At 42.7% G+C, this 27,226-nt stretch overlaps 1 protein-coding gene across 3 annotated transcripts in view; it reads right to left on the reverse strand.

Annotated features, from left to right (window-relative positions):
- Positions 1–4,378: 4,378 nt before the first annotated feature.
- RASGRF2 (Ras protein specific guanine nucleotide releasing factor 2) overlaps positions 4,379–27,226 on the reverse strand; it is a 115,299-nt gene continuing 92,451 nt past the window's right edge. The window contains exons 20-27 of one of the 3 annotated variants that reach the window (XM_056848028.1): positions 26,765–26,825; positions 15,740–15,843; positions 11,904–11,988; positions 10,673–10,870; positions 8,199–8,278; positions 6,924–7,041; positions 6,195–6,263; positions 4,381–4,904 (exon numbers count right to left, since the gene is read on the reverse strand). In XM_056848028.1, the coding sequence (XP_056704006.1) occupies positions 4,812–4,904; positions 6,195–6,263; positions 6,924–7,041; positions 8,199–8,278; positions 10,673–10,870; positions 11,904–11,988; positions 15,740–15,843; positions 26,765–26,825 (808 nt within the window). In that variant the 3' untranslated portion in view covers positions 4,381–4,811. Of the gene's footprint in view, positions 4,905–6,194; positions 6,264–6,923; positions 7,042–8,198; positions 8,279–10,672; positions 10,871–11,903; positions 11,989–15,739; positions 15,844–26,764; positions 26,826–27,226 lie in introns of all 3 variants that reach the window. The other 2 variants (XM_056848027.1, XM_056848029.1) reach the window with 2 other exon arrangements.

The raw sequence follows: 27,226 nt of genomic DNA on the forward strand, positions 1-27,226 counted from the left end.
TCATTAAATGTTAGTAAATGCCTCAATATATTAAACGTTGCTCCAAAGGCGCCCTTCTGCTCACAGTGACGATTCTCTGCCAAACCACTCAAGTGGCTGCTTAGAACAGCACAATGAGGGGGACAGATCTGGCACCACAGTGGCATGGCTTGCTTCCAAGTACCAACTGTTGCTTACTGGAAGTGCAAGGAAGCAAGTACCTGTGTTGCTTGGCTTGCTCCTAGAGCTGTGCTGTTTCTGGCTAGGTCCATGCCAAGTCCCATGGGCACTGCTGGCAGCCGCTGCCAGTGCTTGGGGCTGACAAAATATCGTGGCTGTTCACAGCAGGATCATTCTGTTCAAGGAAGAAAGAGTCCTTTGTGAAAAGACAAATCCAATAATGAGCAGAAAGGGACCTTCAGAACCAACCTATAGTCTCCTACTTTACCAGGATGCAGTAAAATAACCAAAAGTAAAACGCAAGGAGGGGGGCAGGAAAATAAAGCCTTCAGGAAGCTCACACACATGAAGGCCACAGTCCAACAAAGAGTTAGGCATACTTAATCCTATCAGTTTTATGGTTGGTTTTAAGTAAGTCTAACTCTGAACAGGATTGAAGTTAATAAAATGTGCTTTGGAAAGAAAGGGTAAGCCTGCTTGGAATTCCTGATTTTGTAATGTTAAAACAGTACTGCAGAGGAATTAGAGTTAGTAAATGTTTTAAGAGTTCATGAAATGGAACAAGCATGAAAGGGTTTTTGTCGCTGATCATTAGCAATGGCACAGGTACATCACAAACCAACCTATAGTCTCCTACTTTACTAGGATGCAGTAACACACAGCTGTATCTCAAGGAATACAATAGTATGGGAGACAGTGCACAGCAAAAATAAATAATTAAATGCATAAAAATCACCAATCACTGTGAGACCTTCAAAACTCTCGTAACAGGCTATACCCTTCTGCAAAACAATGCAAGAGTGCGGCTGCTCACCAGTTTAGTAGCTAGTGCCAGACTTTTCCAGCTTTGCAGCTTTTCTTTCACACCTGTGCCACTAAAGAAATGTGTGTGAAAGCATGTGTCCGGAATGCTCCCACCAGGTTGAGATGAGAACAATTAATTCAGTGTTTGTTAAAGATTTTGAACCTAAGAAGTTGGGATATTGACAAGAACTACCCATCAATACGGCTAGTCTGCATTTCAAGTCGTGTAACAATAGGATAAAAGAGATAATTGCATCTTCTGCTGTACTCATACAACAGGAAGGGCAAAGGTCTTCCTAGGTACAAAGTTGATATTGTGAAATAAAATACAAATGAAATTAAAAATAATCAACCACTATACATCACATACAATGCCCATAAAAGGACCTCTTAAGGTTGCTATATAGGATTTGGAGGCAGATAAATGGTATTGGAGTAGAACACACATAAAAAATACACAAAAGGGTATCCTCTTTGTGTTCAACGTACTTTTCTTAAATAACTAGCATTTAAAAAATAATAATGTGAAAACACTGAAAATATGCAATACATTAACTGTTTGGTCCAAGTAACCCATGCTTCTGTTATCATGCATCAGGATGCAGTCAGCTTTTCTTGTTGATCACTGATAAAAAGAACAAGCAGCTTTTTAAAAAAAGGCATCTATAAATAATGTTGTTCATACTCACTTCTTTCACATTCATTTACCAAAACCATTTAAACATGCCTCTAGAGTTCTCTCATTCTGTTGTGGTTGTTTTTTTTTACCTTACTGAGAATTTTTCCAAGACTTTTTATGTATACTCATGCAATTATCTATTAAAATGGGCCTCAGTATAAAGGAAAATATTAAACTTACTACTAAACAGTTAAAATTTATAAATGCAGGAATTTATAGCTAGACAAAATATGGAATTTATTTTTCAGCTCTTGTCTGGGTTGGCAATATAATTAAAGTGCAAATAAAGACAAAAAAATCAGACAACATGCAGATCTATCTTACATTGATAGGATTTAGCAGCTCAGTGACTTTGGTAAGAAACATCGGCTCAAATATGCTGTCACAGTCTCCCTGACAGAGAGTTTAAGGGAGGTAAATATTTTTAGCCCTATTTTATCGACTGGCTGATAGTCATTGGAAAAGAAAGGACACTTTTCCAGCTTAGATATACAACAGTGCTAATATCTGAATTGTGTACTTAACTGTGTTCAGTTGTCATGCAAGTTCTTTATCATGGAAACCACAGGAAGCACCATACATAGTTTAAATAAAAGGATTTCATCTGGATCCCACAGTGATAGAAGCTTTTTTTAAAGTGAAACATTTATGTCCACTGATTTAGAGGCAAAGACATTCTCTCCATTGAAATCAGTGTGACTTAAAATGCTTCATTTTCTTTAACAGGCAGTACTGGGGCGGAAAGGTGGATTTTATTGCCTTTGCAAAACATTTAAAAGGAGAAGAAATATATTTTCATTTAAAATATGATAATTTAGTGATTTATAAACAGTAATACTAATTTTATAATTAGTATATTTGCTCTTTCTGTATTTGGAATTACTGCTGCCAGAGTGTGATTTATAGAGGGGGGGGGAGGAGGAGGAGGCGAAGGAGAAGAAGAAGAAGAAGAGTTAGTTTTTATATGCTGACTTTCTCTACCACTTAAGGCAGAATCAAACCGGCTTACAATCACCTTTCCTTCCCCTTTCCACAACAGACAGCCTGTGAGGTAGGTGGGGCTGAGACAGTGTGACTAGCCCAAGGTCCCCCAGCTGGCTTCGTGTGTAGGACTGGGGAAACAAATCCAGTTCACCAGATTAGCCTCTGCCACTCATGTGGAGGAGTGGGGAATCAAACCCGGTTCTCCAGATCAGACTCCACCGCTCCAAACCACCGCTCTTAACCACTACACCACACTGGTGTTTTAACAAAGTTAAAACATCAAAATAGTAATTCCTACATGACTAAAAATGCCATCTAAAATTCCACAACATTCAGGTCTGTGCAAACAACTCAATGCAAGCATGCACTCGGTTTCGTCACATGCAATCCAAGAGAACGAGCAAGTCCCATTTCATGCAGAGCTCTATTTGCTCATCTGAGCCTCAGCACCCATGCCCGGCTACAGGGTTACAGCACATGGTTGGCTTCAGTTATTATATTTATGGCAACATATCAGTACAGATAGATAAATATGTTGGTCACAGTTTAGCACACTGATACGTGAGACTCATAAATGCACAGAGAAATGGGCAGTGGTCGCAATATACATCGGCAATTTACTAGTGTAATTCTACTGACAAACTCTAGGGCTGCAATCTTAAGCATACTTACTAAGGAGTAAGTCTCACTGACCTCAATGGGACTTATTCTGACTATAGATATAGACTTGCACTATAAATATTCAAACCCAGCGGTAAAGTACATGAGAATCTAAAGTACATGAGAATCTAACAAGACTGACTAACTCATACTGTCACCCTGGTCCATCTATTCCTTATGGATACTGGAGCTATGATGCCCGTACAGAGCTCTTACCCATCTACAAGGACTTTGTCATTTGCTTTGGTAGAGGGGAAGCTCAGTGAACATTTATACATCTAATTCCCAACTGGGCCCCCTATCTGCGGATACTTAAATCCACAAATAGGAGGCACACTTACCCCAAACAGATGTTTCTTCAAACTTGGGATACTCCTCAATTTTGCACAAAAAACTGAAAACTAAAAATAACAATAAATTGGGGGTTTAAATTCATCCCAAAATAAAAAAGTGTTCTCTGCGCATTCCTCCCCCTCACGAGTTTCATGGGCCCCCACTTGTACCAGTATATTTACTTGGAGCTGTCCTTCATAAAGTGAATCAAGGAAGCATGCTCATGTGGACACCCAACAAATGAGCTGAAACCACTCATGGGTTCTCCATTGGATTATATAATGAGAGTTGTAAAAACTCTAGCACCTGCACAAATAAAGTATAAAGTATCTAGGCAACTCATCAATGATAGGGTCATTTTTACTAATCAACGCAAATTATTACACTCAAAGTGCAACACTAAAGCAGAGATACATCTTTCTAAGTCTACTGAAATCAAGGGTGTTAGGACTGGACAGTTAGATTCCCAACTAAGCTTTTATATGTGGGAACTGTGCAAGGTGGTTTAGAAATCTGCATCTCTGGCTCTCTTCACCATATTTCTAGAGAACTTTATTTCCTATATTAAATTGGATTTTAATATGTAATACTGCTTTTCCCCAACCCTCTTATCAATTTTGGGAAAATATAAATTAAATAAAATTAATCATTTAAGCACCTAATGCAGTTGATATGATAGTGCTAAATGTTATCCTTTTGTCATTACAGATTTATATATTATTCTTAATTGCCTGTTTTTTGCAATGGATATAATGAAATGCAGATGGGTCAAAACCTTGGATGTTTGCATGCTCAATGTACATCTTTTATTACACAGCCATTCTCCATTTACTGAAGTATAATGGAACACAGTACCTACATTTCCTTTTGCCTGCCTCATTGCCTCAATCAGTATGATTATTACCCAGCCAATTCTTCTGTTCTTCAGTAGCTCCACTGTCCCTTTTAAATGAAGTATTACCTCTGCAAAACAACAATAATTTAACCAATGTTTCTGGCATTTTGTCTTTCTCCTCCACCTGCTGCTTCTCCTTGCCTGAAAAGGAATCTCTGTGAGGCTCTGAGTCCCTTTATAGAAAAGGGAACTTGAATTCTTCTCAGCTTTCTCCCCTTGCATTCTGTAGGGGCATGCCATGCACAATGTTTCCATTACACTAAAGTTCTCCGTAGGTTGAAGGACAACGCTGACTTTTCAAGCAGGCAATCTGGGTTCAATTTTTAGGGATAGTTCATACAAAGTATCTTCATCTATGATGAGACTCTTGTCAAGTAAGTACTGGGTGACCTGAAAGTAGAAGAATAGGAAAGAACTACTATATAATACAGAAATATCATGTGTAGATTTGAACTGCATTGCAAGCTTGGTAAATGAGACATTTTGGGAGAAATCCTAAGCAAATTCCATTTATAGTAGGTTTTGGGTTTCAGATTTTTTCTCCACCATGGGAATTCTGTGGCCCAAAGCTGCTTCTCAGTGCAATGGACTCTTCTCTTCAGGATTACGCAAGATATGTTTTTCCTTTCACCCTTTATTCTCATGTAAATTCCCATTCAACCTAATTAGGCTACAACCAAGGGCAGCATTGTATTATTGTACTGCAATGTTGTTTTATGTTTTTTTTCCCTCTCTGTTGCATTTCATCTTTCTAGCCTTGTGTCTTGTTAAGGGAATAAAGACTGTTATATGTGAGATTCTCTCTGTGTGTCTTATTTTTCCTTCTTAATTGGAGCTCTGTATCAGATCAGGACCTGGGTATACACTAGACTGTTTGGTCCCCAAAAAATTGCCCTGGTGACACAGTCTGGCCTTAAACATGCAGAGGACACATTACATGTTACGAGCCCAACACATCTACCAATTTGGACAACATCCCATTCGTCTATTTCTATTCTAGAAGAGCTATTCATAATGGACATTCCTTTGAAAGTTATTCTAGAGTTCATGCACTTTATTTTTTAGACAATTTCAACAGACCTGAATTTAGTAATCATTTAGTAATCTTAATTAATCAATTAGTCTAGATTTTAAAGCCTCACTGGTAATGGAGAATTGTACAGTCTTATAATCCATGATAATCACCCAGTTGCTTGGGAGCCACATGTGGCTCTTCTGAGCAATGTTCACCAATGTGGCACCATTTCAGGAAAGTGGGCTTGGCCCTTACCTGGTGGGGCTTGTGGTTGACAGCTGGTTTCCACCTTGAAACAGCTGCCACCAGAGGAACAGGTAAGCTGTGAATCTCCCTGAAGTGCAGGCCTCATGTAGGGGTGGAAGTAAATGTGGCTCTTTGGGTTGATGGTAATTGCGAATGTGGCTCTCAAATGCAACATGACAGTGCACACACACACACAGTTACAGTTGGGACCATCTTGGTACCACCTAACCAGGAAACTCTGGATTTGTGTTCTTGTTATACCCCTCTTGAATTCCTGCTCAGAGTAAGATTTAATTTTGAACCACAAATCTATTTGTTTCTCTTGGATGATAAACGTGACATTGCACCAATATACACCTAGAGTACAATTGAGAAACTCAGGGTGGGTATCAAAATGGAGACAAGACAGAATATTGTACCTTTTGCTGAGGTTCTATGCGATAGGATGTCTGCTGAAACTGGCGTATCTCCCTGATAATATGCGATATCTATTAACAAAACAGATATGAGAGGGTCTCTAATTTTATACATATTGACGTTACTAAAACTAAATGAAGAATACATTTATTTAAAATGTTGCCTCATACAGATGCTGTTTACGGGCCTTGACAGGCATAATCTTTATGAATAACAATTCTGAATCAGGCTTACTTGGGGCATATTGCCATTCGGACACACTTCCTATTTTATTTAAGTATCAGCTGTAGTTCCCAAAAAAGCACCAAGAAAAGTTTCTATATACTTCTTCCAAACTAGGTCTCTTATAAAATTGTGTTGCTGAGAATGCATGATCACTAAAATAAACCTAATGTCCATTTTCGTACCCTCAAAAATAAACATGTTCCTCGTATGAGACTATACTGCTTAGGCACGTAAGGTACCAGGCTCTGTGCATTTTCAACAGTTCATTATTCACATTTCAGTTGGCTGTTCGTTTTCAACTCTCTTTTGTGCAAATGGAAAATGTGTACATGCAAACTGCAACACTCATACTCCAAAACCTGCCAGCAGGTGGTGATAGAACATAGTCCCTAGATACAAACAAACTATTCCTGTCCATGATGTGGCTTGAAATTCTTCATGGATACAGTTCTTATGGTTAGTAACTAATCTTTGTCAATAAAAACCTACAAAGAAAGAGGACTTACCATTCGCATTTTGGAAAAATTGACAAGGCCTTCTTCCGTAAAGTTGGGTGTTCCTTCCTCAATAAATGCCAAGTCTGTCAAGTACATCCCAAGATATGGCACTGAGGGGGGATTACAACTGCACAGACAAGAAATAGATGTTACTAGTACTTGTTGCATTGGTAATTCTGGATTTTGTACTGCATACATCTAAGTCTTTAAAATTATTTAGAAGATTTTTATTCCATTAAGGCTGAGCTCATTGTAAGTAGGCATAGCTGAGTGGTAATCATTCCTATAATATCCAATTTCTAAATTTGGCCTATTTCTCTAATATCTAACTTTAGCAAGGAAAGAATGGTGTAGGTAGAGGCTGCCACAAAGTGTAGAAGCAGCAATGCATGATGGTATTGAAAAGACCAAATTCCTTGCCTATACATACAATATAGTTGAACTGTTTAATGCTTTTCCACTATATTACCATGGTATATTAATTTTGCCCTGATCTGTAAAGCCCCAGGCTAGCCAGAGCTCATCAGACATCAGAAGCGAAGCAGGGTCAGCCTTGGTTAGTATTTGTATGGGAGACCACCAAGGAATACCAGGGTCGTGATGGCAAACCTCCTTTGAACGTCTTTCCTTGAAAATCCTGTGGGGTCGCCATAAGTCAGCTTTGACTTGACAGCAAAATAATAATAATAGTAATAATAATCGTAATAATAATAATAATACTTTCAACTAAATTAACTGTGGACTTGAATAATTATGTATTTAAAACATTGATAGAATAATACAACAATCATGGCTGCTGCATAATCTCCATGTTATTTCATTGGACGTTAAAAACAAAAGCCCATCAACAAGAGGCTAAAAGACAACAATCTTTAGTAACTTGTTTCCCCAAATATCCACCTTAGAATGATAGTAATTAGAAAGAGCCTCTCCATTAAAATCATGCCTATATGAATCTGGTTTAGATAATACTGTAGAATTTTCCCATTAGACAGTTTTTAAAGATCAAGGAAGCAATATACTTACTGGAAAACCTTATCAGTTCTAACAGGAAACTTTACATACAGAATAATAGCTTAATATGTCCTGGCAATTTATGACAAAAAAAAATCTATGCATGGCTCTGACTTCAGAGTACATTTTTTTAAAAAGACTGAAACTGTGTAAAGCTTGTATTAAAAAGATGATCCCATAAAATTATGAGACATTGTTGTTTCAATTATAGCTATTAACTGAAGACTTATCTTAATAACCGTCCAATATGTATAGCAATATGAGACATACTTCTTGAGTGTTTCTCTGAGATTTTTAAATCTTCCCTCAGATGAAACAGTCTTCTGAAGCTTATCCATAAGAGCTTTAGTCTACAAACAGAACAAATCAGAAAAGTCACTCCTAGTGAAACAGAACATGTCACAGTCTAGAAAGTCTCTCAAATATGAGTTCAGTTTCAAATAAATATGTTGTTTTCTAAATCACGTTGGGATTAGTCATATCTTCACTAAACTTAGGTGCATACTTGAGGCCAAATTCAAGTATGATGGAAGCCATGGGCAAAACACTTGCCCATGCAAGCATCCCAAGCACTTTATACTATATGTGCCAATCCATACATTGAGACTGGAAGCACGCTGGTTTACTCTGGCTTGGAAATAAGTTGTGCTGATATGCTAATACTGCATGCCAGTCCACGTGCAACAATCAGTAGGCTGTCTTATGTAAGGTCATGTACTTGACGCCACAGCTTCATGGGCCACGTACACGGAAAACTTTTCTGTGAGCAGCCAGCATCACATTTACACTGGATTTGACTTCAATGAACATGCCCACCATATATGCTTTATGTTTATTTAAGACTGTACATTCTACCTTATCCAAAGTTCAAGACAGCTTCCAGAAAATCAGACAAAATACTTGAAAATCTAGGTTCAGAAACCAAAATCTAGGTTCAAGTTGCTTCCAACTCATGGCACCCCTATCAATCAATGTCCTCTAAAAGTTCTATAATTAGCAGCCTTGATCAGGTCTTGCAAACTGAGGGCCGTGGCTTCCTTTACAAAGTCCATCCATCTGTTGGGCCTTCCTCTTTTCCTGCTATCTTTGACTGTTCCTAGCATTATTGTGTTTTCTAGTGACTCTTGTCTTCTCATAATGTGACCAAAGTACAATAGCCTCCGTTTAGTCATTTTAGTTTCTAGGGACAGTTCAGGCTTGATTTTGTCTAGAACCCACTGTTTTGTCTTTTTGGCAATCCATGGTATCCGTAAAACTCTCCTCCAAAACCACATTTCAAAGGAATCTACTTTCTTCCTGTCACCTTTCTTCATTGTCCAACTTTCACACCCATACATAGTAACAGGGAATACTATGGCATGAATTAACTTGATTGTGGTTGCCAGTGACACACACTTAAGAATCTTTTCTAGTTAGAATCATAGAGTTGGAAGGGACCACCAGGGTCATCAAGTCCAACCCCCTGCACAATGCAGGAAATTCACAACTACCCCCACACACACACCCTAGTGACCAGAAGATGGCCAAAATGCCCCCCCTCATCATCTGCCTAAGGTCACAGAATCAGCATTGCTGACAGATGGCCATCTAACCTCTTCTTAAAAACCTCCAGGGAGGTTCCTTCATGGCTGCCCTTTCCAGCCTCAAGCTCCTTCCGATTTCTTGGTTGCAGTCTCCCTTTTGGTTGATGATGAAGCCAAGGAATAGAAAGTCTTGAACAATTTCAATCTCCTCATTGTCACCCTTAAAGTTTAGTAATTCCCCAGTTGTCATGACCTTTGTCTTCTTGATGTTCAGCTGTAGTCCTGCTTTGGTACTTCCTGCTTTAACTTTCACCAGTTGTCATTTTAAGTCTTCGCTATCTTCTGACAGTAACGTGGTATCATCATCATGTTCTTCCCTCCAAATGGGCAAAATCAACAACTGTCCAAACCCGTGCTTTCTCCATTGTGGCTCCCGTCTTGTGGAATGGGCTGCCTGAGGGGGTCAGGAAAGCTCCCATTTTCTTGGCCTTCTGCAAACTATGCAGACCTGAACTATTCAAGAGGGCTTTTCTGCACAGGTAATAGGGTTGCACTGTTCAAAAAGGTTTACAAACTTACTTGGATAAATGATTGGGACTGGGGTCTATACTGCTGCGTACAGCTTGTTGTAAGTAGGATCCTGATGTGTAATTTATATACTGCTTAATGTGTCATGTTAATACTTATGCTATGCTTCAGTTCTTTCTGGTGGTTCCAGACTTCTAAAATCCTAATATTACTGACTCTTCCATTTGGCTGACTGTACTGACTCACTATGTGTGATCTGACTTGAGTCCCTGTGAGAAAGGCACAATATAAATAATGTAAATGAATAAAAATTTAAAAATTAAAAAATAAGAAAATGGTACCCCCACAATTGTATCGTTGAATGCTTTGTGCTTGCCATTCTTCCTCAATGCAGCTATGCTGAGCCTGCGCTGGGTAAGCATGCTTCTGAAGTAGGGGGAGCAAGCAAACCACTGAAAGCATTATATTTTTAATAACACAAAAAGATGCAAATCAGGGGCAGGAAAATGATGCACCCTTTGGAACATGTCATTAATGCTTCACATTGCCTCACTGCAAGGCTGGCCCTGTCCTTGATTTTCTAGTGCTGCATTTAAAAGCATCTTGAGTTATAACAAGCCACCAAATTACTACCTCTGCTAATAAAAAGCCCTCAACACATAGGTGAAATAGATCAACAAACAGATTACTGACCTGTTTAGAAATCTTAGCCCAGGTTTTCTTCAGTCTGTAGATTGCACTTCTGTTCAAGGCTGACGTGATTTCAAGCACGCCATTGTAGTTGTGCAAACATCGGCAGATGTCTGCCACTGCCACCCATTTCTCAATTGCATTAGCGCGTGAGCTAACATCCGTATAATTCATAATTTGGGAGGCAACAAGGTTGCTCATCTGCATGAAAGAAATAATCCTTATAATACTTGCATTTAAAGTATGTAAAGCAAAGTCTTTTATAAATATAGAATTAAATCATATAAACAATGTAACGTGAATCTATTTCATGTAAGACTGGGAAAACAGAGACTGCAAAAAGGGCTAGAGAAAATAGGGACAAAGCATAAAGATTAAGGAAAGGATAGCAAATTCAGAACAATATTCATAGGCTAATATGTTGATAGCATCAGAAATATTGCTGCTGACCATGGCTCCCAGTTGCATATTAAGGACTAACAGTCATCTCAGGCTCAAACAAAGGAACTACTTGCCAAGTTGGCAAATAGCCCTAGTTATCTCAATCCTGATTCCAAGCATTTGGAAACCCAAGGGTTTCCACCTCAATTTACTTGCTATGGCATGTGGTGACAACAGCCATTGGAAGGATGAAAGCCAAGATGACCGCAAAGAAGATTCTTCATGCTTCTCTCTTTCCTTCAGAGGTGTCTGGGATGTACAGCATGCACATGCCCAGTCCACTTTAAGTAAAATAGTTCCCAGGGTGTTTGACATTAGATGGGAGGTACATCTCCCAGAGTGCACCAATCACCACAGGAGTGAAGAGAAAAGGAAGCTGGAGCAGAAAAAAATCATTTCTCCTACTTTCACCAGGCGGGCCTGCTGTCTCTTTCTGAAATAGGAGCAGCAGATATATTGGAGAGAGGGAGGGGAAGGAAAGAAGTTTGGATGTACCATCTGAGCTAGAGAAGAATATGGAGGATATGATGATCTCTCTTTAAAGACAGTTATGGGTTGCTGAACCTTGTATGAGTCCAAGAAATATGAACTTATGTGGCATCTCTAATAATGAAGTAGGGCAAGAGATCTAAGACATAATAATTAAACTAGATGATGTTTAACAAAATGTTCTTTTACTTGAGTTTCTTCTGCCATTGCTTGAAAATTTCAGCAATATTCCACATAATCAAGAAAATTATAATTCTGTGTTTTTGTATTCTTAAACAATATTCTCCATTTTACAACCACTTACATCATTAAAGTGTTGGCTGGTTTTCATAATATAAGGTGTCCTTTCATTTTTATCCAGTTTCATCCAGCCTTGCCCAAGAAACTCTCTAGAAAAATGAGGCAGAGACCAAAAGGGAGAAAACAACAACACAGTCTTTCAAAAAGGCAAAGTACAATTAAGGAATGGCAACTGATAACTGTAATTCAACTTAAAGCTTACACACACTTACAAAACACTTAACAGCATTGGGAATGATCATTTACAAGGTTCTCCTGCATCAGGTTCATTGAAATTAACAAGAGCTGCAACAATGGTCATCAGTGATTTACCCCATTCATTTCAAAGTTTAAGCAAACATATGTCCAGGATATTTAAGCTTCTTGTATTCAGTTACGTCACTGTATTAAAAGAAGCTTAGATTGGGTAGAAATGTCTGTGGGTGTCCACTGTCCTCTCAATATATCCTTGTTGATGGTGATGGTAGATAGAATCAGAGAAGAGCTATAGTCACAATAATGCCCATAACTTCTATGACTTCAAGTTAATGCAGTTGCCCGTATTTTATAAGATTTTGTATACATCACATATCCAATAAATAACCACAACTTGTTATGATTTTTTTTAAAATACATATGACTGCAGCACCATTGCCTGGCTAAAAGAAAGTGGAGGATTCAAGAAGTAGAAGAGATACATGGTCAAACATAATCAATAAAATGACAACATTAACCCACAGCATCAGTAGCTTTTAAAATTCCTTCATCTTACCTGAGCACCTTGCCCCGAAAGAGGATTTACTGATCAAACAATAGTTAGAAAACTAATTAGAGTCCAGGGAAATTTCTTTAAGAATGATCTCACAACTACTCCTTTCAAGGCTACTCCTTTTCTATACAAGAATTTCACTGTCTCCCACATGCAGTAGCTGCTACCCTTTGGTGAGATGTTATCAATCAATATGAGGTGATCATTCTGGTAGTAAGCTATACCTCAACAAGCTAGTTGTTTATTTACTTTAGTTTTACCTTGCAGTCTTAGCTAAAAGACTACTATCCCTGAAAGTAATTTTTAAAAGTACAACAAAGCATTCAATGAACATCCTGCCATTGCCCTGTACTTAGCCTGGACTCCAAGTTAATGCACATATGAATACTACCATGACGTGTTTAGCAAATGTGTCAGAGTAGCCACAAAGGGTTCTAGAAGTCACCATGGGTTCTACATTCAACAGCTTCTTCGCCACTTAAAAAAACAACTATGCAGAAAGGAACTGAGTGGTTGCAATGAGGACAGAAAAATAACTTTTCTTAGCTGTCATCATCACTGAATAGGACTTCAAATGGGCAATAGACTGTTCCCAGTTGGATTTATGTGGAAGCTCCTCTCAGCACATGGAAGTGATTCTAACCTTTCAGAGAGTATGAACAATGACTGCCCATTCAAAGGCTGTTTCAGTAGCTACTGCTGTAGAACAGTCTTCCTGAGAACATTAGAATATCTACATCCTTCTGCAACTTCAGAGGGGATGGAAGATTGAACTTTTAAGAAGCGTTCATAGGATGAGTGGTTTTCAACACTCTGACTTGGCCAACTTCTTCTTTTTTTAATTGCTACTTACTGGCGAATTTTGAGAGCCCCGTGGCGCAGAGTGGTAAGCTGCAGTACTGCAGTCCAAGCTCTGCTCATGACTGGAGTTCGATCCCAACAGAAGTCGGTTTCAGGTAGCCAGCTCAAGGTTGACTCAGCCTTCCATCCTTCCGAGGTCGGTGAAATGAGTACCCAGCTTGCTGGGGGTAAAGGGAAGATGACTGGGGAAGGCACTGGCAAACCACCTCGTAAAAAACAAAGTCTGGAATGACCTGGTACTTGCACAGGGGACCTTTACCTTTTTACTGGTGAATTTAATTATTATTTTGATGCTTTTATGATATATTGATTTTATTGTTTATACCCACCTAGGGTTCTAGTTTCCCGGGGAAAATATGGGTTTATAAATGTTTTAAATAAATAAAGAGAGAAAGTGTAACGTAGTGGTTATAATATCATACTAGGATCTGGGGGACACAGGTTTGAATCCTCACTCTGCCATGGAAGTTTGTTGGGTGGCCTTGGACAGCTCACACATTCCCAGCCTAGCCTACCTTAGAGGGTTGTGAGGATAAAATGGATGGAAGGAGAATGATATAAGCACTTTGGGTCCATACTGGAGGGAAGGGCAGAGTATAAATGAAGTAAATAAATAAATACATTTCTGTTGACTTCCAGGCTTTATCCTAGTTGCTTCATTGTCCCCAACTCCCTGGTATACATATAGAATTATCTATCTATAGCCAGTGGAAATGGTTAGGAGCAACTGCATTTACCACCCAGACTATCTCCATATTACAGAAATTGATCTGGGTACAATCACAGTCATGTCAGCTGGCATTCCCTCATATCCTTCTTGAAGTCCATCATTCGAGCATGGACCAATTGTACTAGTCCCCCGCCTAGAGAGGTTAAAAGTAATTTTTAGCCTAAACCCCACTGCTGGTATTTCCCCCCATTGCCATGTCACCATCCACCCATCTACTCCAGAATACCAAATCTAGAATCACTGTGTGCATGACAATCATGATTTTTCTGAAAAAGACCTATGAGGGGAGGAGCTGTGGCTCAGTGGTAGAGCATCTGCTTGATATGCAGAAGGTCCCAGGTTCAATCCCCAAAATCTCCAGTTAAAGGAACCAGGCAAGTAGGTGATGTGAAAGACCTCTCCCTGTGACCCTGGAGAGCAGCTGCCAGTCTGAGAAGATAACACTGGCTTTGATGGACCAAGGGTTTGATTCAGTACAAGGCAGCTTCATGTATTCTTGGTGGCCACATCCAGTTAAATAAAAGTCCAGTGGCACCTTAAAGGCTAACAACATTTATTTCAGCATGAGCTTTCATGAGTCAGAACTCACTTCCTCAAGCTTATCAAAGTATAAGAAAGAAGCAGGGAGTGCATGCCTTGCTGGGACTATCTCTAACCAATGAAATTTCAAAAATTTTATCACTGCCTGCCTGCTGGCTGAATTAGAGAGGGGATTCTGATTTTGTTCAGGGACTCTGAGGTCAAACTGCAATTCTATTAGTGGTCTGCTGGTGGGAGTGGAGTGTAAACTACTTCACGGGTGAACATCTGACCATGGCTTAACAACATGAGACCTAGACCAACTGAGTAAATCCCTTATTCCCTGTGGTAAAAACAAAGGCCTGAGGGGGTCGTTTGCATCTGAGGAAGTGAGCTTCAAAACTCAAAAGCTCACGTTTGAATAAACATGGTTCGTTTTTAAGGTGCCACTGGACTTTTGTTTTATTTTGTTGCAATAGACTAACATAGCTACCCTTCTGGAAACATTTGGTTACGGCAACTTTAGCATGGATATGAAAGCCAGCATGGCTTAAAAGCTCCAAATCTGAAAATATCAGATAGGCAGCTCATGTACAGAGGCAATTAGGTATCAAAGAGAGCAGTAAATCAACAGAATCTATAATCTGTTGAAACCAGAAGAATCTGGGGTTTGCCAAATAGGTAGATAGTATTCAGCCATATCCATCAGTCTAGCCAACTGATAAATACCTGTTCGAGAAATTCTGTTCAAGCAAAACTGATAAATACCTATCCAAGCACTCAAAAGTACTGAAATACAGATGTCATGCTACTACTCAGGACTTTGATATCACTGCTTCATTGCCTGTGCATCTACAATAAATCTTAAGCAACACCAAAGACTGCTTTATCACACATTTCTCTTTTAGGCCTCTGGCTTTTGTGAATTATTATAGCAACATTTACAAAATATTTTCACCTTGATAATTGGAAAAATACTTACTCGTAGGGTATGCTTCTGAAAACAATGTGATCCAAGAGTGTTATTTGTTCAGCAAGTTCCATAGCTGATAAAGTTTCAAAGCACTCTGGTTTCGGACTTTCTAACTGTAAGCAAAAATGCAAGTAATCAACAAAAAGAACAGTAATTTAATTTCTTCCTCATCTGATTTGGTTTGCTTTCATATCACATTAAGTTGTGACTGGCACATTAATCTTACTACAATATTCCTAGATTATGGAAGGTATGAGTAAGAGGAAAATTCTATTGAGAATAAAGGAACTGCCTTACATTGAGTCAGTCCATTTGTCTGTCAAGGTCAGTATTGTATACTTTGACTGGCAGTGGCTCTTCAAGCGCTCAGGGTCCCTAGGGTCTCCTTTTAACTGGAAATGCCAAGGATGGAATTTGGGATTGGCTGCTATGACGCACCCCCCTTCCAACCACTTCAATATCCCACTCACTCAGCCCGGCCGTATATGCTGAGGGGAAAAGGAGTTGGCCTGAGTATATTTGTGAGGAGAATTATTTTCCTTCTTCTCCTCCAGTCCCCCACCCGTATTTACCTCAGTGAGAAATAGGAGACAAGAGGCTTTTCAATTTAAAACAGAGAAAACAGGGAAGTTTATTAAAGAGAACTTACAAAGATTGGTTTTTAAGAAAAGGCAGAATATTTTGGAGGGAAAACTCAGAGTTAGATTGATACAAGCAAGATTGCTTCAGAGATATAGCTTAGATGTTCCCTTTACTCAAGTTACTTTCAGTACTCAGTTCTCAAGCTTAGTTCTGCCTCACAGAACTATTATTCAGACGTTCAGACTCTCAGTCTGTCATTCACCTTCAGACTCTCATCTCTGTCCCCAGCCTAGCTCTCTCTCTCTGACTACCCCCACCTTAGTGGCTGTAATCCTCCACACCTCCCTGCTACTGGAATAGCTCTACCTCAGAGACTAGTTCCCCTTGTGACTTGAGAATGGGCCCTCTCTAACCCAGTTCTCACTCCTGTCACTACCACAGGTTGTGTGTGTCAATAGCTTTGGCTTTCACAGAACCCCTCAGGTTCACAGAGGGCAAAAACGCATGGTCGCTTTATCCTCCTTTAATCCCTGTTTCAGCCAGGATTCAGCCAGGATCGAATGCATGCGTTTCACCTGATGTGCGTTCGATCCTGGCTAAAACAGGGATTAAAGGAGGATAAAGCGACCGTGCGTTTTCAACCATTGTATAATCTCGCTTCTTCTTCGTCTCCTCACCCAGCTCTGAATGCTCTCTGACTCTCAGAACTCAAGAGTGTCAGCTCTCAGGCTCTACCCACTCTTGCTTTGTCAGCACTTGCTGCTGATTAACCCCTTATCCATCACAGCTGCATAGAAAGCAGATGATGTACCACTGAGCCATAGCCCTACCACAATGTGCAATGGTCAGTATAGGCAAAGTTAAGATTTTTGTAAGGTCAACTTGATTTCAGTTCTCCAGTCAAAACTGGTCAAATGTCAAACAACGATCAAATAAAGTATTAACTTCCTTACGAACAAAAGTAACACTTCCATCACCAACAGATTTCATACTTATGCTAATTACAAAAACATTTAAATAATCTCTTGAACAGAAACAATGAAATTAAAAAAAACAATGTAGTGTCCGTGAATTTACATTGGTGGTTCTACACAGTGTGATGATTATGTTCTTGTTTGGAAATGTCAGAGGTTATAGCAGTGGATGTTAGGAGAAGCTTTGCTATGTTGCTAGGTTTGCTTTCTGACTGCTGTGGAGAGAAGGGTCAAGCAGCCATAGCCAGTTCACCCAGGCCAACTGAGCAGCTGGTTGGGCAGTACAATAAGGAGGGCACCAATGCTCCCAGCTGGCAGCAGCACAGGAGGAGACAATAGCTGTGGGCTGTACCCATCGTCATCTCCCAGACACATCCTGCAGCTAGCTGGATACAACCCAAGATCTTGAGTCACCTTAAGTGCTGTAGGGGCTTAATTTGTTCCTGGTTGCTGCAGGAAGAAGCAACAGAAGTACTCCACATCTGTTGTCACCTCCTGGACCAACACTGCTGCCACCCAGGTCCAAGCAGAGCTCCTGTGCCACTGCCATGGCTACAATGTCTTGGCTTGCACCCAGCCACTAGAAGAATGAGACAAGGTATTACATATAGCTTGCCCGAGGTGGTAAAATTCCTTGAATCAGCCTTGCAACCAGCTCTCACTCTTGTCATTGACAAGAAATGATGCCATAATGAAGTAAAAAAGGTAAACTGCTAACCACACAGTGTCACTCTGGTGACAGGAAATAGTTAAGAATATTTGACCATGGGCAAATAATCAGTAGTTAACTGATTAAAAATATAGACCATTCCACTGGCTGATGTACCAACCCTGTATCTATTTGTATTTTGATACATTTGAAAATACACACGCACACACAGGCCGTTAACGCATGACTGATTTGGTCTGCTTCACCCCCCCAATGCAGCGGTTTTCTAGTGGTCACACGCACGCTGGGCCCGCTCCGCGGATCAAATAAACCACGAGCGCGATTTACTTGCTGTCAGGCTGCTATCTCGGTTTCAGTATTGTTTCTGTGTCGGTACTGTACTGTCTAGCCTCAAGGCCGACCACACATACCAAGGCCTGGGAATACTGCTCCTGGGAAAGTTGACTCTGTCTGTGTATGCTGATGTTGTATAATCTCCCGCCATTTACTGCCTTATATTATCGTTCGGCTAGTGAGACTCTCATAGCTGCCATAGTTCCCTGTATGCACTGTATTGCCTTTTTGACCAGTAAAAGCCATCTGCTTGGATTCTATATGACTCTGTGGTGATTTCTGGTTCGAAGGGTCAGGAGCTTTCATTATGGCAGCTAACAATCATCTTCTTTATTGTACTACTAGTCAGGCTGGAGCCCAGGGGGGTTCGCCTGCCGCTTGGATGGGAGCTGAGAAGCTCTCCGAGTGACCTACTATCCTGGATTCCTCTCGGAAGGATCCCACCCTGTTACAGGACATAGTCGCTGAACTCTTCAGAACTACCCTAGAGGTTTGCCGCTTGACGGGACTGGTACAGGAGCAGTGGCAATCTCTTAAAGGGACTCTCTGGATGTTGACGTCGGAGGATACTGATACTCGTTTAGATCTTCAAGACTTGGATCAATTACTGGACGATGCCCGGTTGGCAACTGAGGATTTACAAGTACTAACTGGACTTTTGGATAATCTTATTTCTCGAGAGACTCTTTCCTCTAGTTCTACCATGGCAGGAGCCCCGCCGGAGGGTTTTTCCCTGATCCCGGATGCGGCCAGCTGTCAGGCTGAAGCCAAGCGAGTCGCTATTCGCACCGCTCTTCTCCTTGTGGAATGTACAAAGGACACCCCGGTCGCCACCTTGGCTCAAGCTTTGACCTCGACTTTTGGAGCCGATGCACCTGCACTGGCGGTTCGAATACAACCCTTGCTGGGCGGGGAATCCGACCCCATACTCTCACTCCTGGAAACAGAACTTTTACCGCGCATTACGGCGGAGGCTGCCCTAAGACTTGAGAACGCCAAAGTTCTTGCGGATAAGGATGCCGCCGAAGCGGCTAAGGTCGCAAGAGAGAGAGAGGCTGCTGACGCAGCCAAGGCGGCAGCAGCAAGGGTTAGGGATCGGGCGAGAATGGATACGCGCCCCAAGGACACTGTACAAGGGCTATCAGGTCTGTCTTTTTCCCCGGCGTTTGTCCCGTCGCGCGCGACCCAACGCGCACGCCTTTTGGCTGACCGAAGTCAAGACTCAGGAGAGTCTGAAGACGAGGATCTTTATGGAGATAGCTCTCAATGGGCCACGAGCTTCCGGACCAGTAAACCTCATCTCACTGGTGGCCCAAGTGAGGAGGTTCACCTCTTACGAGCCCAGAATCGGGAGCTCTCCGACCGTGTTGATCAACTCCAAGAACTAATGGAACGTATGCTTCAGGCAATTACAACAAACCCTGATAGGCCAAGCACAGCCTGTTCCGATACCGGGTCAGGGGGTGCCCATCCAGCCACCCCAACCACCCGCTAATGTGCCTGCTCCACCCTTGCCTCCCGGAGCTCCCGTTGTTCCTCCGCCCGGACCACCCGTGCAACCGGGCCAACCTGCGCCCGGCCCTTGGAAGCAACTTAAATTGAGGACTACGTACGACGGATCTCTCGAGACTTTGCCTTGTTTCTTGCATCAAGTGGACAGTTATATGCGAGAACAAGGACAACTTTTCCCCACGGAAGATAGCCGGGTGCGTTATGTAGCTTCCCTTCTGACAGGTAAAGCAGCTGACTGGATGGTCCTCCAGTTTGACACCCGCTCTCGAGCTATTCGTTCCCTCAACAACTTCATGACTGCTCTAAGAAGGAGGTTTGAAGACCCCTTCCTGGGGGAAAGAGCCAAAACGGAACTCTTACAACTAAAACAAGGCTCTGCTACAGTTCGAGAATTTGCCGATGAATTTCAACGACTGGCAAGCAAAATTGTAGGCTGGCCCGAGACCACCCTAATTCATCATTTCAGGGAAGCCTTGCACCCTGACGTTCTGAACTGGTCATACATGCGGGGCGATCCCGATACCCTTGAAGACTGGATTCTATTGGCCGAGGAAGTGGAAAGCCGCCGACGCTTTATTTCCCTAGTCCGTCAAAAGCACAAGGAAAAAGGCACCCAAAAGCCTCAATCCAAGGCACCACCGCCCGTCCCACGAAATCCTCCACGTCCGCCCCAGGAACGTGAAGTCCGATTTCAGAGAGGTGCCTGTCTTACTTGCGGAGAAATGGGCCACTTTGCAGCTGTTTGCCCGCACCACCATGAATTATTTCGTCCCAGCACGACGACCCGCGCCAGAGGTCGTCCACCACGCAGAGGCACCGCGGCCACCCGCAGCGCAGCTCCGGGAAGACCCACACCCTCTGCACTCCATGCCGGAGACCCAGCCTCCCTGCCTACTACCAACGACCCCGCCGGGTCTCGGATTACAAGTGCCCCATTGGGGGACAACTTTCCCTCTTCGGATGAGGAAAATCCTTGGAATTCTCTAGCCTTAAACCTGGAATCTCCCCTCGACTTGTCAAAAAACGGCTCCGGTCTGTGGTGAATGGAGCGTCTCCACAGACCTCTCAGGATCCTCCTGTTAAACCGAATGCTCCTACCAAAATTAAAGAAGTGGACTCCACCGTCTACGTGGATGCAGTTTTACAACACATGAACGGTGGCCCACAACTACCCGTCAAAGCACTAATCGACTCCGGTTGCTGTCACACTCTCATAAGCGAAGCCACTTTTGCTGCACTCAGAGCCGAATCTGAGGCTTTACCCGCCCCCGTCCAATTTGCCCAAATGGACGGGAGCCATTTCCAGGGGGGTCCAGTTGATCACCGCACCATAGGGGTGGCAATGGGAATTGGCTCCCACTGGGAGCAAATAGACTTCACTATAGCCCCTATCCGTTTTGAAGTGGTCTTGGGTATTAACTGGATTAAAGGACATAGTCCCAGTATTAACTGGGAAACAAACACTATCTCCTTCGCCAGCCCCATGTGCAATCAGCACCGGCAGAACTTTGCACTGTTATATCCGCCCGTACCAGCATTGGCCTCCGATGTCCCAGCACTTCCAGTCCTACCTAATGTATATCGAGACTTTGCGGATGTCTTCGACCTTAAAGAATGTGATACCTTACCCCCCCACCGGGCCTCAGACTGTACAATTGAGGTGGTCAAGGACTGCACATTAACCAAAAGTAAGATTTACCCTATGAGCGCTTCCGAGCGCACTGTTCTCCGGGACTTCCTTGACAAAAACCTCGCCAGAGGGTTCATTCGCCCATCGAATGCCCCGAACTCGGCCCCCGCGTTTTTTGTCCAAAAAAAAGAGGGCGACCTTCGTTTATGCATTGACTTCAGAAAACTCAATGCGGTTACCCAAACCAACGCCTATCCTATCCCATTAATATCTGATATTTTGGGACAGTTACAGGAGGGCCGGGTGTTCTCCAAGTTACTTGGTGGAAGCCTACTACCGAGTTCGCATCCGCGAAGGAGATGAGCACCTCACTGCCTTCTCTAGCTGTTTCGGTATGTATGAATTCCTCGTGATGCCGTTCGGATTAAAAGGGGCCCCGGGGGTCTTTATGCAACTCATCAACGAAATCCTTCATGACTTGCTGTATCGCGGGGTGGTGGTTTACTTAGACGACATTCTTATTTATTCAAAAACCATGGAAGAGCATGTAACTCTAGTCCGAGAAGTTCTGCAACGCCTGCGCGACCACCAACTCTTTGCAAAACTGGCTAAATGCGACTTTCATCAAAGCCAGCTCACATTTTTAGGATACATAATCTCCCACCAAGGTCTTCGCATGGACCCTGTCAAAGTCCAAGCCGTTCTCGATTGGACTCCCCCCACCAACCGCAAGCAAGTGCAACAGTTTTTGGGATTTGCAAACTTTTATCGAGGATTCATTCCTAACTTCGCCCAAGTGGCCCTACCCATTTCTGATCTACTAAAAACCAAAGGGAAAGCAAACACAGCTACCTTACCCTCCGCAAAAATCCTGTGGACTGATCAATGCCAAGCCGCGTTTGTGGCTCTCAAACGCCTCTTCACATCCGAACCCGTACTACAGCACCCGGACCCAAACCAAATGTTTATTGTGCAAGTCGATGCCTCCGATGTAGCTATGGGAGGGGCCCTCCTCCAGAAAGGTCCGGATGGCCTCCTTCACCCGTGCGCTTACTTTTCGAGAAAATTTGCGCACGCACAATTGAACTGGCCCATTTGGGAAAAAGAGGCAGCGGCCGTTCACCATGCCCTGACTCTATGGAGACAATTCTTAGAGGGGTCCAATATCCCCTTCGAGGTTTGGACCGATCACAAGAATCTAGCTGCCCTCACGGGGTCCCATAAACTATCAGCAAAACAACAACGTTGGGCTGAATTCTTCGCTCAGTTTCGTTTCGTCCTAAAGCATGTTCCTGGGAAGCAAAACGTTCTCGCAGATGCCCTCTCCCGGTTGCCACAATACCCGGTAAAACTCGAAAGACCAACTGACTCTCTGTTCACCCCTACGCAAAGGGGAGCCCTTCCTGTACTGGCCGTGCAAACTCGATCTCAGCAACAGCATCCCAGATCCAGTTCTCCAGCACCTCCAACCCGAGCGGCTACCCAACCGCCCTCGCAACAACAACGAACCGACAATTCCACTCCTCCGACCCCACCGGCTGCCCTACCGCCTACAATCTGCGCACCACCGCACGTAAGCACTACCCCCATAGCTGGTCCTAAGACTACTATAGCCGGGGGGGGGGGTTTCCCGCCAAGGTTCCCATCTCCGAATCTTTTTTAAATACCCTTCGGAACCACTGCCTTTCTGAACGCTCCACTCACACCCTACCCCCTGGGGTAATAGAACAGGGAGGCTCATGGTACAAAGACTCTAAATTGTATGTACCCAAGGCACTTCGAAAAGACGTCTTACACTTAGCTCATGGAGTAAAAACAGCTGGACACTTTGGATTCCTAAAAACTCTCCACTTATTGCGCAGACAATTTTGGTGGGGGGGAATGCGTTCCGACGTTGACTCTTTTATTCGCAGCTGCCCTGTTTGCGCCACAGTGAAGCGATCACAAGGCAAACCCCCGGGGCTACTGCAACCTCTAGAAACACCCACCAGACCTTGGGAAGTGATTGCTATGGACTTTATGACTGATCTCCCTCTCAGCGGGGGAAAAACTGTGTTATGGGTTGTTACTGATTTGTTTTCCAAGCAAATCCATTTAGTTCCATGCGCAGGGATCCCCTCTGCCCAAAAAATGGCCCGCCTCTTCGTGACACATATCTTCAAATTACATTCGTTTCCGCGCAAAATAATCTGTGACCGCGGCAGTGGCTTTGTTTCCAAGTTTTGGAAAGCATTCCTCAAGTTGGTGGGGATTGAACAAGGATTGTCTACTGCATACCATCCTCAAACCGATGGTCAAACTGAACGTGTAAATGCTGTCCTTGAATGTTATTTACGCTGTTATGTAAACTACCACCAAGATAACTGGGTAGAACTGTTACCTTTTGAAGAATATGCCTACAATAATGCTGTACATCAATCTACAGGTTTTAGCCCATTCTATGCAGTATATGGACAGGATTTTGGTCCTGTTACACCCAGAAGTAATGTGGAGGGGGAGGGAGATCCTGACGTTGCTTCCTGGGCACACACCCTCCGTACCACTTGGCCTTGGCTCGTTAGCAATCTCGACCGAGCCAAGCGCAAATACAAAGCACAAGCTGATAAACATCGTTCCCCCGGGGGCGAACTGCGAGTGGGTAAATTGGTCTATCTTTCCACCAAAAACCTACGTTCCACCCGTCCGTGCCTTAAATTCGATGCTAAATTCATTGGCCCTTTCCCGATCACACGGGTCATAAATCCTGTCACGGTGGAATTAGCTCTCCCGAAAACCCTGAGGCGTGTGCATCCCGTTTTTCACATTAGCCTCCTGAAGCCCCATACGGCCTCTCCACAATGGCATCCCGATCCGCCCCCCGAACAGCCCATTATGGTGGGGGGGGAAGAGCACTTCGAAGTCTCCAAAATCCTTGACTCTCGTGTTCACCATGGAAACCTACAGTATTTGGTCCGTTGGAAACACTTCCCCCCTGCCTACGACGAATGGGCTCGCGCACGAGATGTCTCCGCCCCCAAACTAATCGATGCCTTTCACACTGCCTATCCGGACAGACCATCCCCCTTGCAGACTGGGAGGGGGCCTTAAGGGGAGCAGGATGTCAGGCTGCTATCTCGGTTTCAGTATTGTTTCTGTGTCGGTACTGTACTGTCTAGCCTCAAGGCCGACCACACATACCAAGGCCTGGGAATACTGCTCCTGGGAAAGTTGACTCTGTCTGTGTATGCTGATGTTGTATAATCTCCCGCCATTTACTGCCTTATATTATCGTTCGGCTAGTGAGACTCTCATAGCTGCCATAGTTCCCTGTATGCACTGTATTGCCTTTTTGACCAGTAAAAGCCATCTGCTTGGATTCTATATGACTCTGTGGTGATTTCTGGTTCGAAGGGTCAGGAGCTTACACTTGCGTGTTTTCCAAGACCCGTCTTATCACGAAATACAGATCAAAATCGATATAAATCCGGTATTTTCATCATGCGTGAGCTTCCGGGTTGATATTCCATCTGTCCTTGCCGCCCAAAACTCGTAGCCACTCCCACCGCCCCTCCCATCGGTGTTCGTCGCATAACATGACGAGCCGGTCAGCAAAAGGGAAATTTCTTTTTATTTTTTAATCAGACAATAGCACGTCTGCGACAATTTTATGCCAGCCACCCGCTTCACATTACCACATCACATGAGGAAAAATAACTTCCCAAAGTGAGATACATTGGTATACTGGCATATCATTCTAGGGGGGGGGGGAAACAAGACGCCAAAGGGCGCACAGTAGCATGCCTGTGACGTCATGACCTCGGCAGCGACGAACTCCCCCCGGATTATCCCCCATTATCCCATACCCCAAACGCATGGACCATCGGGTGCAGCACATAGTGTGGGATAGGAGGCGGACGTGCGTTTACTTTTACGATCCCACGTTAAAATAGTGTGAGATGAGAGAGAGATTAACCGGTGACATTTTGCCCATGCGTTAACGGCCACACACACACACTCAGATTACACAAATTCCTAAAAAATCATTTGTGATATTAGAAGAAAAGTTGGTTTGTATACCCCACTTTTTCCTCTCCCTTTAGGAGTCTCAAAGTGGCTTACAATCACCTTCCCTTCCCCTCCCCACAACAGACACCTTGTGAAGTAGGTGGGGCTGAGAGAATTCTGAGAGAACTGTGACTGGCCAAGGTCACCCAGCAGGCTTCATGTGGAGGAGTGTGGAATCAAACCCAGTTCTCCAGATTAGAGTCTGCCGCTCTTAACCACTACACCACGCTGGCTGCAATCTGACTGCAAAATTTCATAAGAGAAATTATTTTTTCCTCTCAAACATCCCACCTTAAAAGCCCTTTGTATGGATTTTAGGTTGGAAATCTGAAGCACTCTGCTTATATGGCTTTATCAAATACAAATATTTTTCACCTCATCTCTTCAGACTTCAGTTTTCCATTAGCAAAATGGAATTAATATGTTCTGAGATGTGAAAGGTGGGGGCTATACAAATAAACCACTTGTAAAGCAAAGACATCATATAGGCTCTTTAGAGTGCCTAGTATAAAGTTCCTGCTAATTCAGATTAAAAATGAAAGGCTTTAATAATTATCCAGAAATAGCCAAAAAATAACACATGCCCATGTAAAATATTCATGCAAAATTTGAGAAGATACTTCTAGTATCCATGTGTCAGATTTTAAACACAAAATAAGCTGGGTGTCCACTATCACAAGTTTTATACCTTTATTTGTAAATGCTATAATTGCAAGGCTATATATGCTTTCCCCTTGTGAAGAATATTTATGCTTCAAATTTCATTTTATTTGATGGCTTTTCCATGTAAACATAAAGAGAACCTGTGCTGGAAACTATGTGAAACACTGAGTTTACTTTCTACTATTTATGGTTGAGATATTTTTGGCTTCCTGTGCTTTATTTTGTATGTTGTTTTCCATGTAAAGTCATCTTTCTGTGGTTTAAGGCACCCTGAGCTTCTTTGAGATATGCTTTTATGTGTGCTTTTGCTTGCAAACTTCCAATATCTTGCACAGTAAGATACTCAGGGTGGTCAAATATTGCAGGTAAGAAGCGTTTACAAATGAGAATGATCTGAATATGCTCCGTATATCAGCATGAAGCCCCACATTTTGCAACCAACCAAGTCAGGCATCACATACAATCCTTCATCTGTGCCCAACAGTTGTTGAAACACAGACTATTCCTGTGCTTAAGTCCAAATACAAAAAGGAGCAGTGATTTACTATAAAGGCTGTTGTGAGGTTTATGTCATTTTAGTGATTTATGCTTCTCTTTTATAATTATACTTATCTGGATGAACTCACCATCTGCAGTATATCCTCCATTTTTAAGTGAGTGTCATCTTGATCCTCTTGAGAAAGTGCCCTAAAAATAGTTGAGAAAATATTTCACATATAGAGAACACTGAAGTCACTTTGTAAGAATTCTGAAAGGAAAATGTTAAGTTAGGATGGCACTGTTATTGATTTCAAGCCTCTTTTACCTCTCTTTAGTCACTGACAGTGTAATCCTGAAAGGGGGACTTGAAAGTGCTCAGGAAGACAGACAGACAGTATGCTGGTATATTCCCAAAATATGCCAGCGGAGTGGCCTGGCAATGCTGCGTGTTGCTGTGTGCTAATGTGGCAACACCTTGGCCCCCCCACCAGCGCACAACTGGCACAATCTCCTACACTGGCAGGGAATGGGGAGGGCTCTGGGGATGGCAGCAGTTGGTCAGTTCCCTACGCCATCCCAGCCAAAGAATGCCCCCATGCAACAGTGCA

This window comes from Euleptes europaea, chromosome 4 (genome assembly GCF_029931775.1).
Source record: "Euleptes europaea isolate rEulEur1 chromosome 4, rEulEur1.hap1, whole genome shotgun sequence".
Classification (NCBI taxonomy): domain Eukaryota; kingdom Metazoa; phylum Chordata; class Lepidosauria; order Squamata; family Sphaerodactylidae; genus Euleptes; species Euleptes europaea.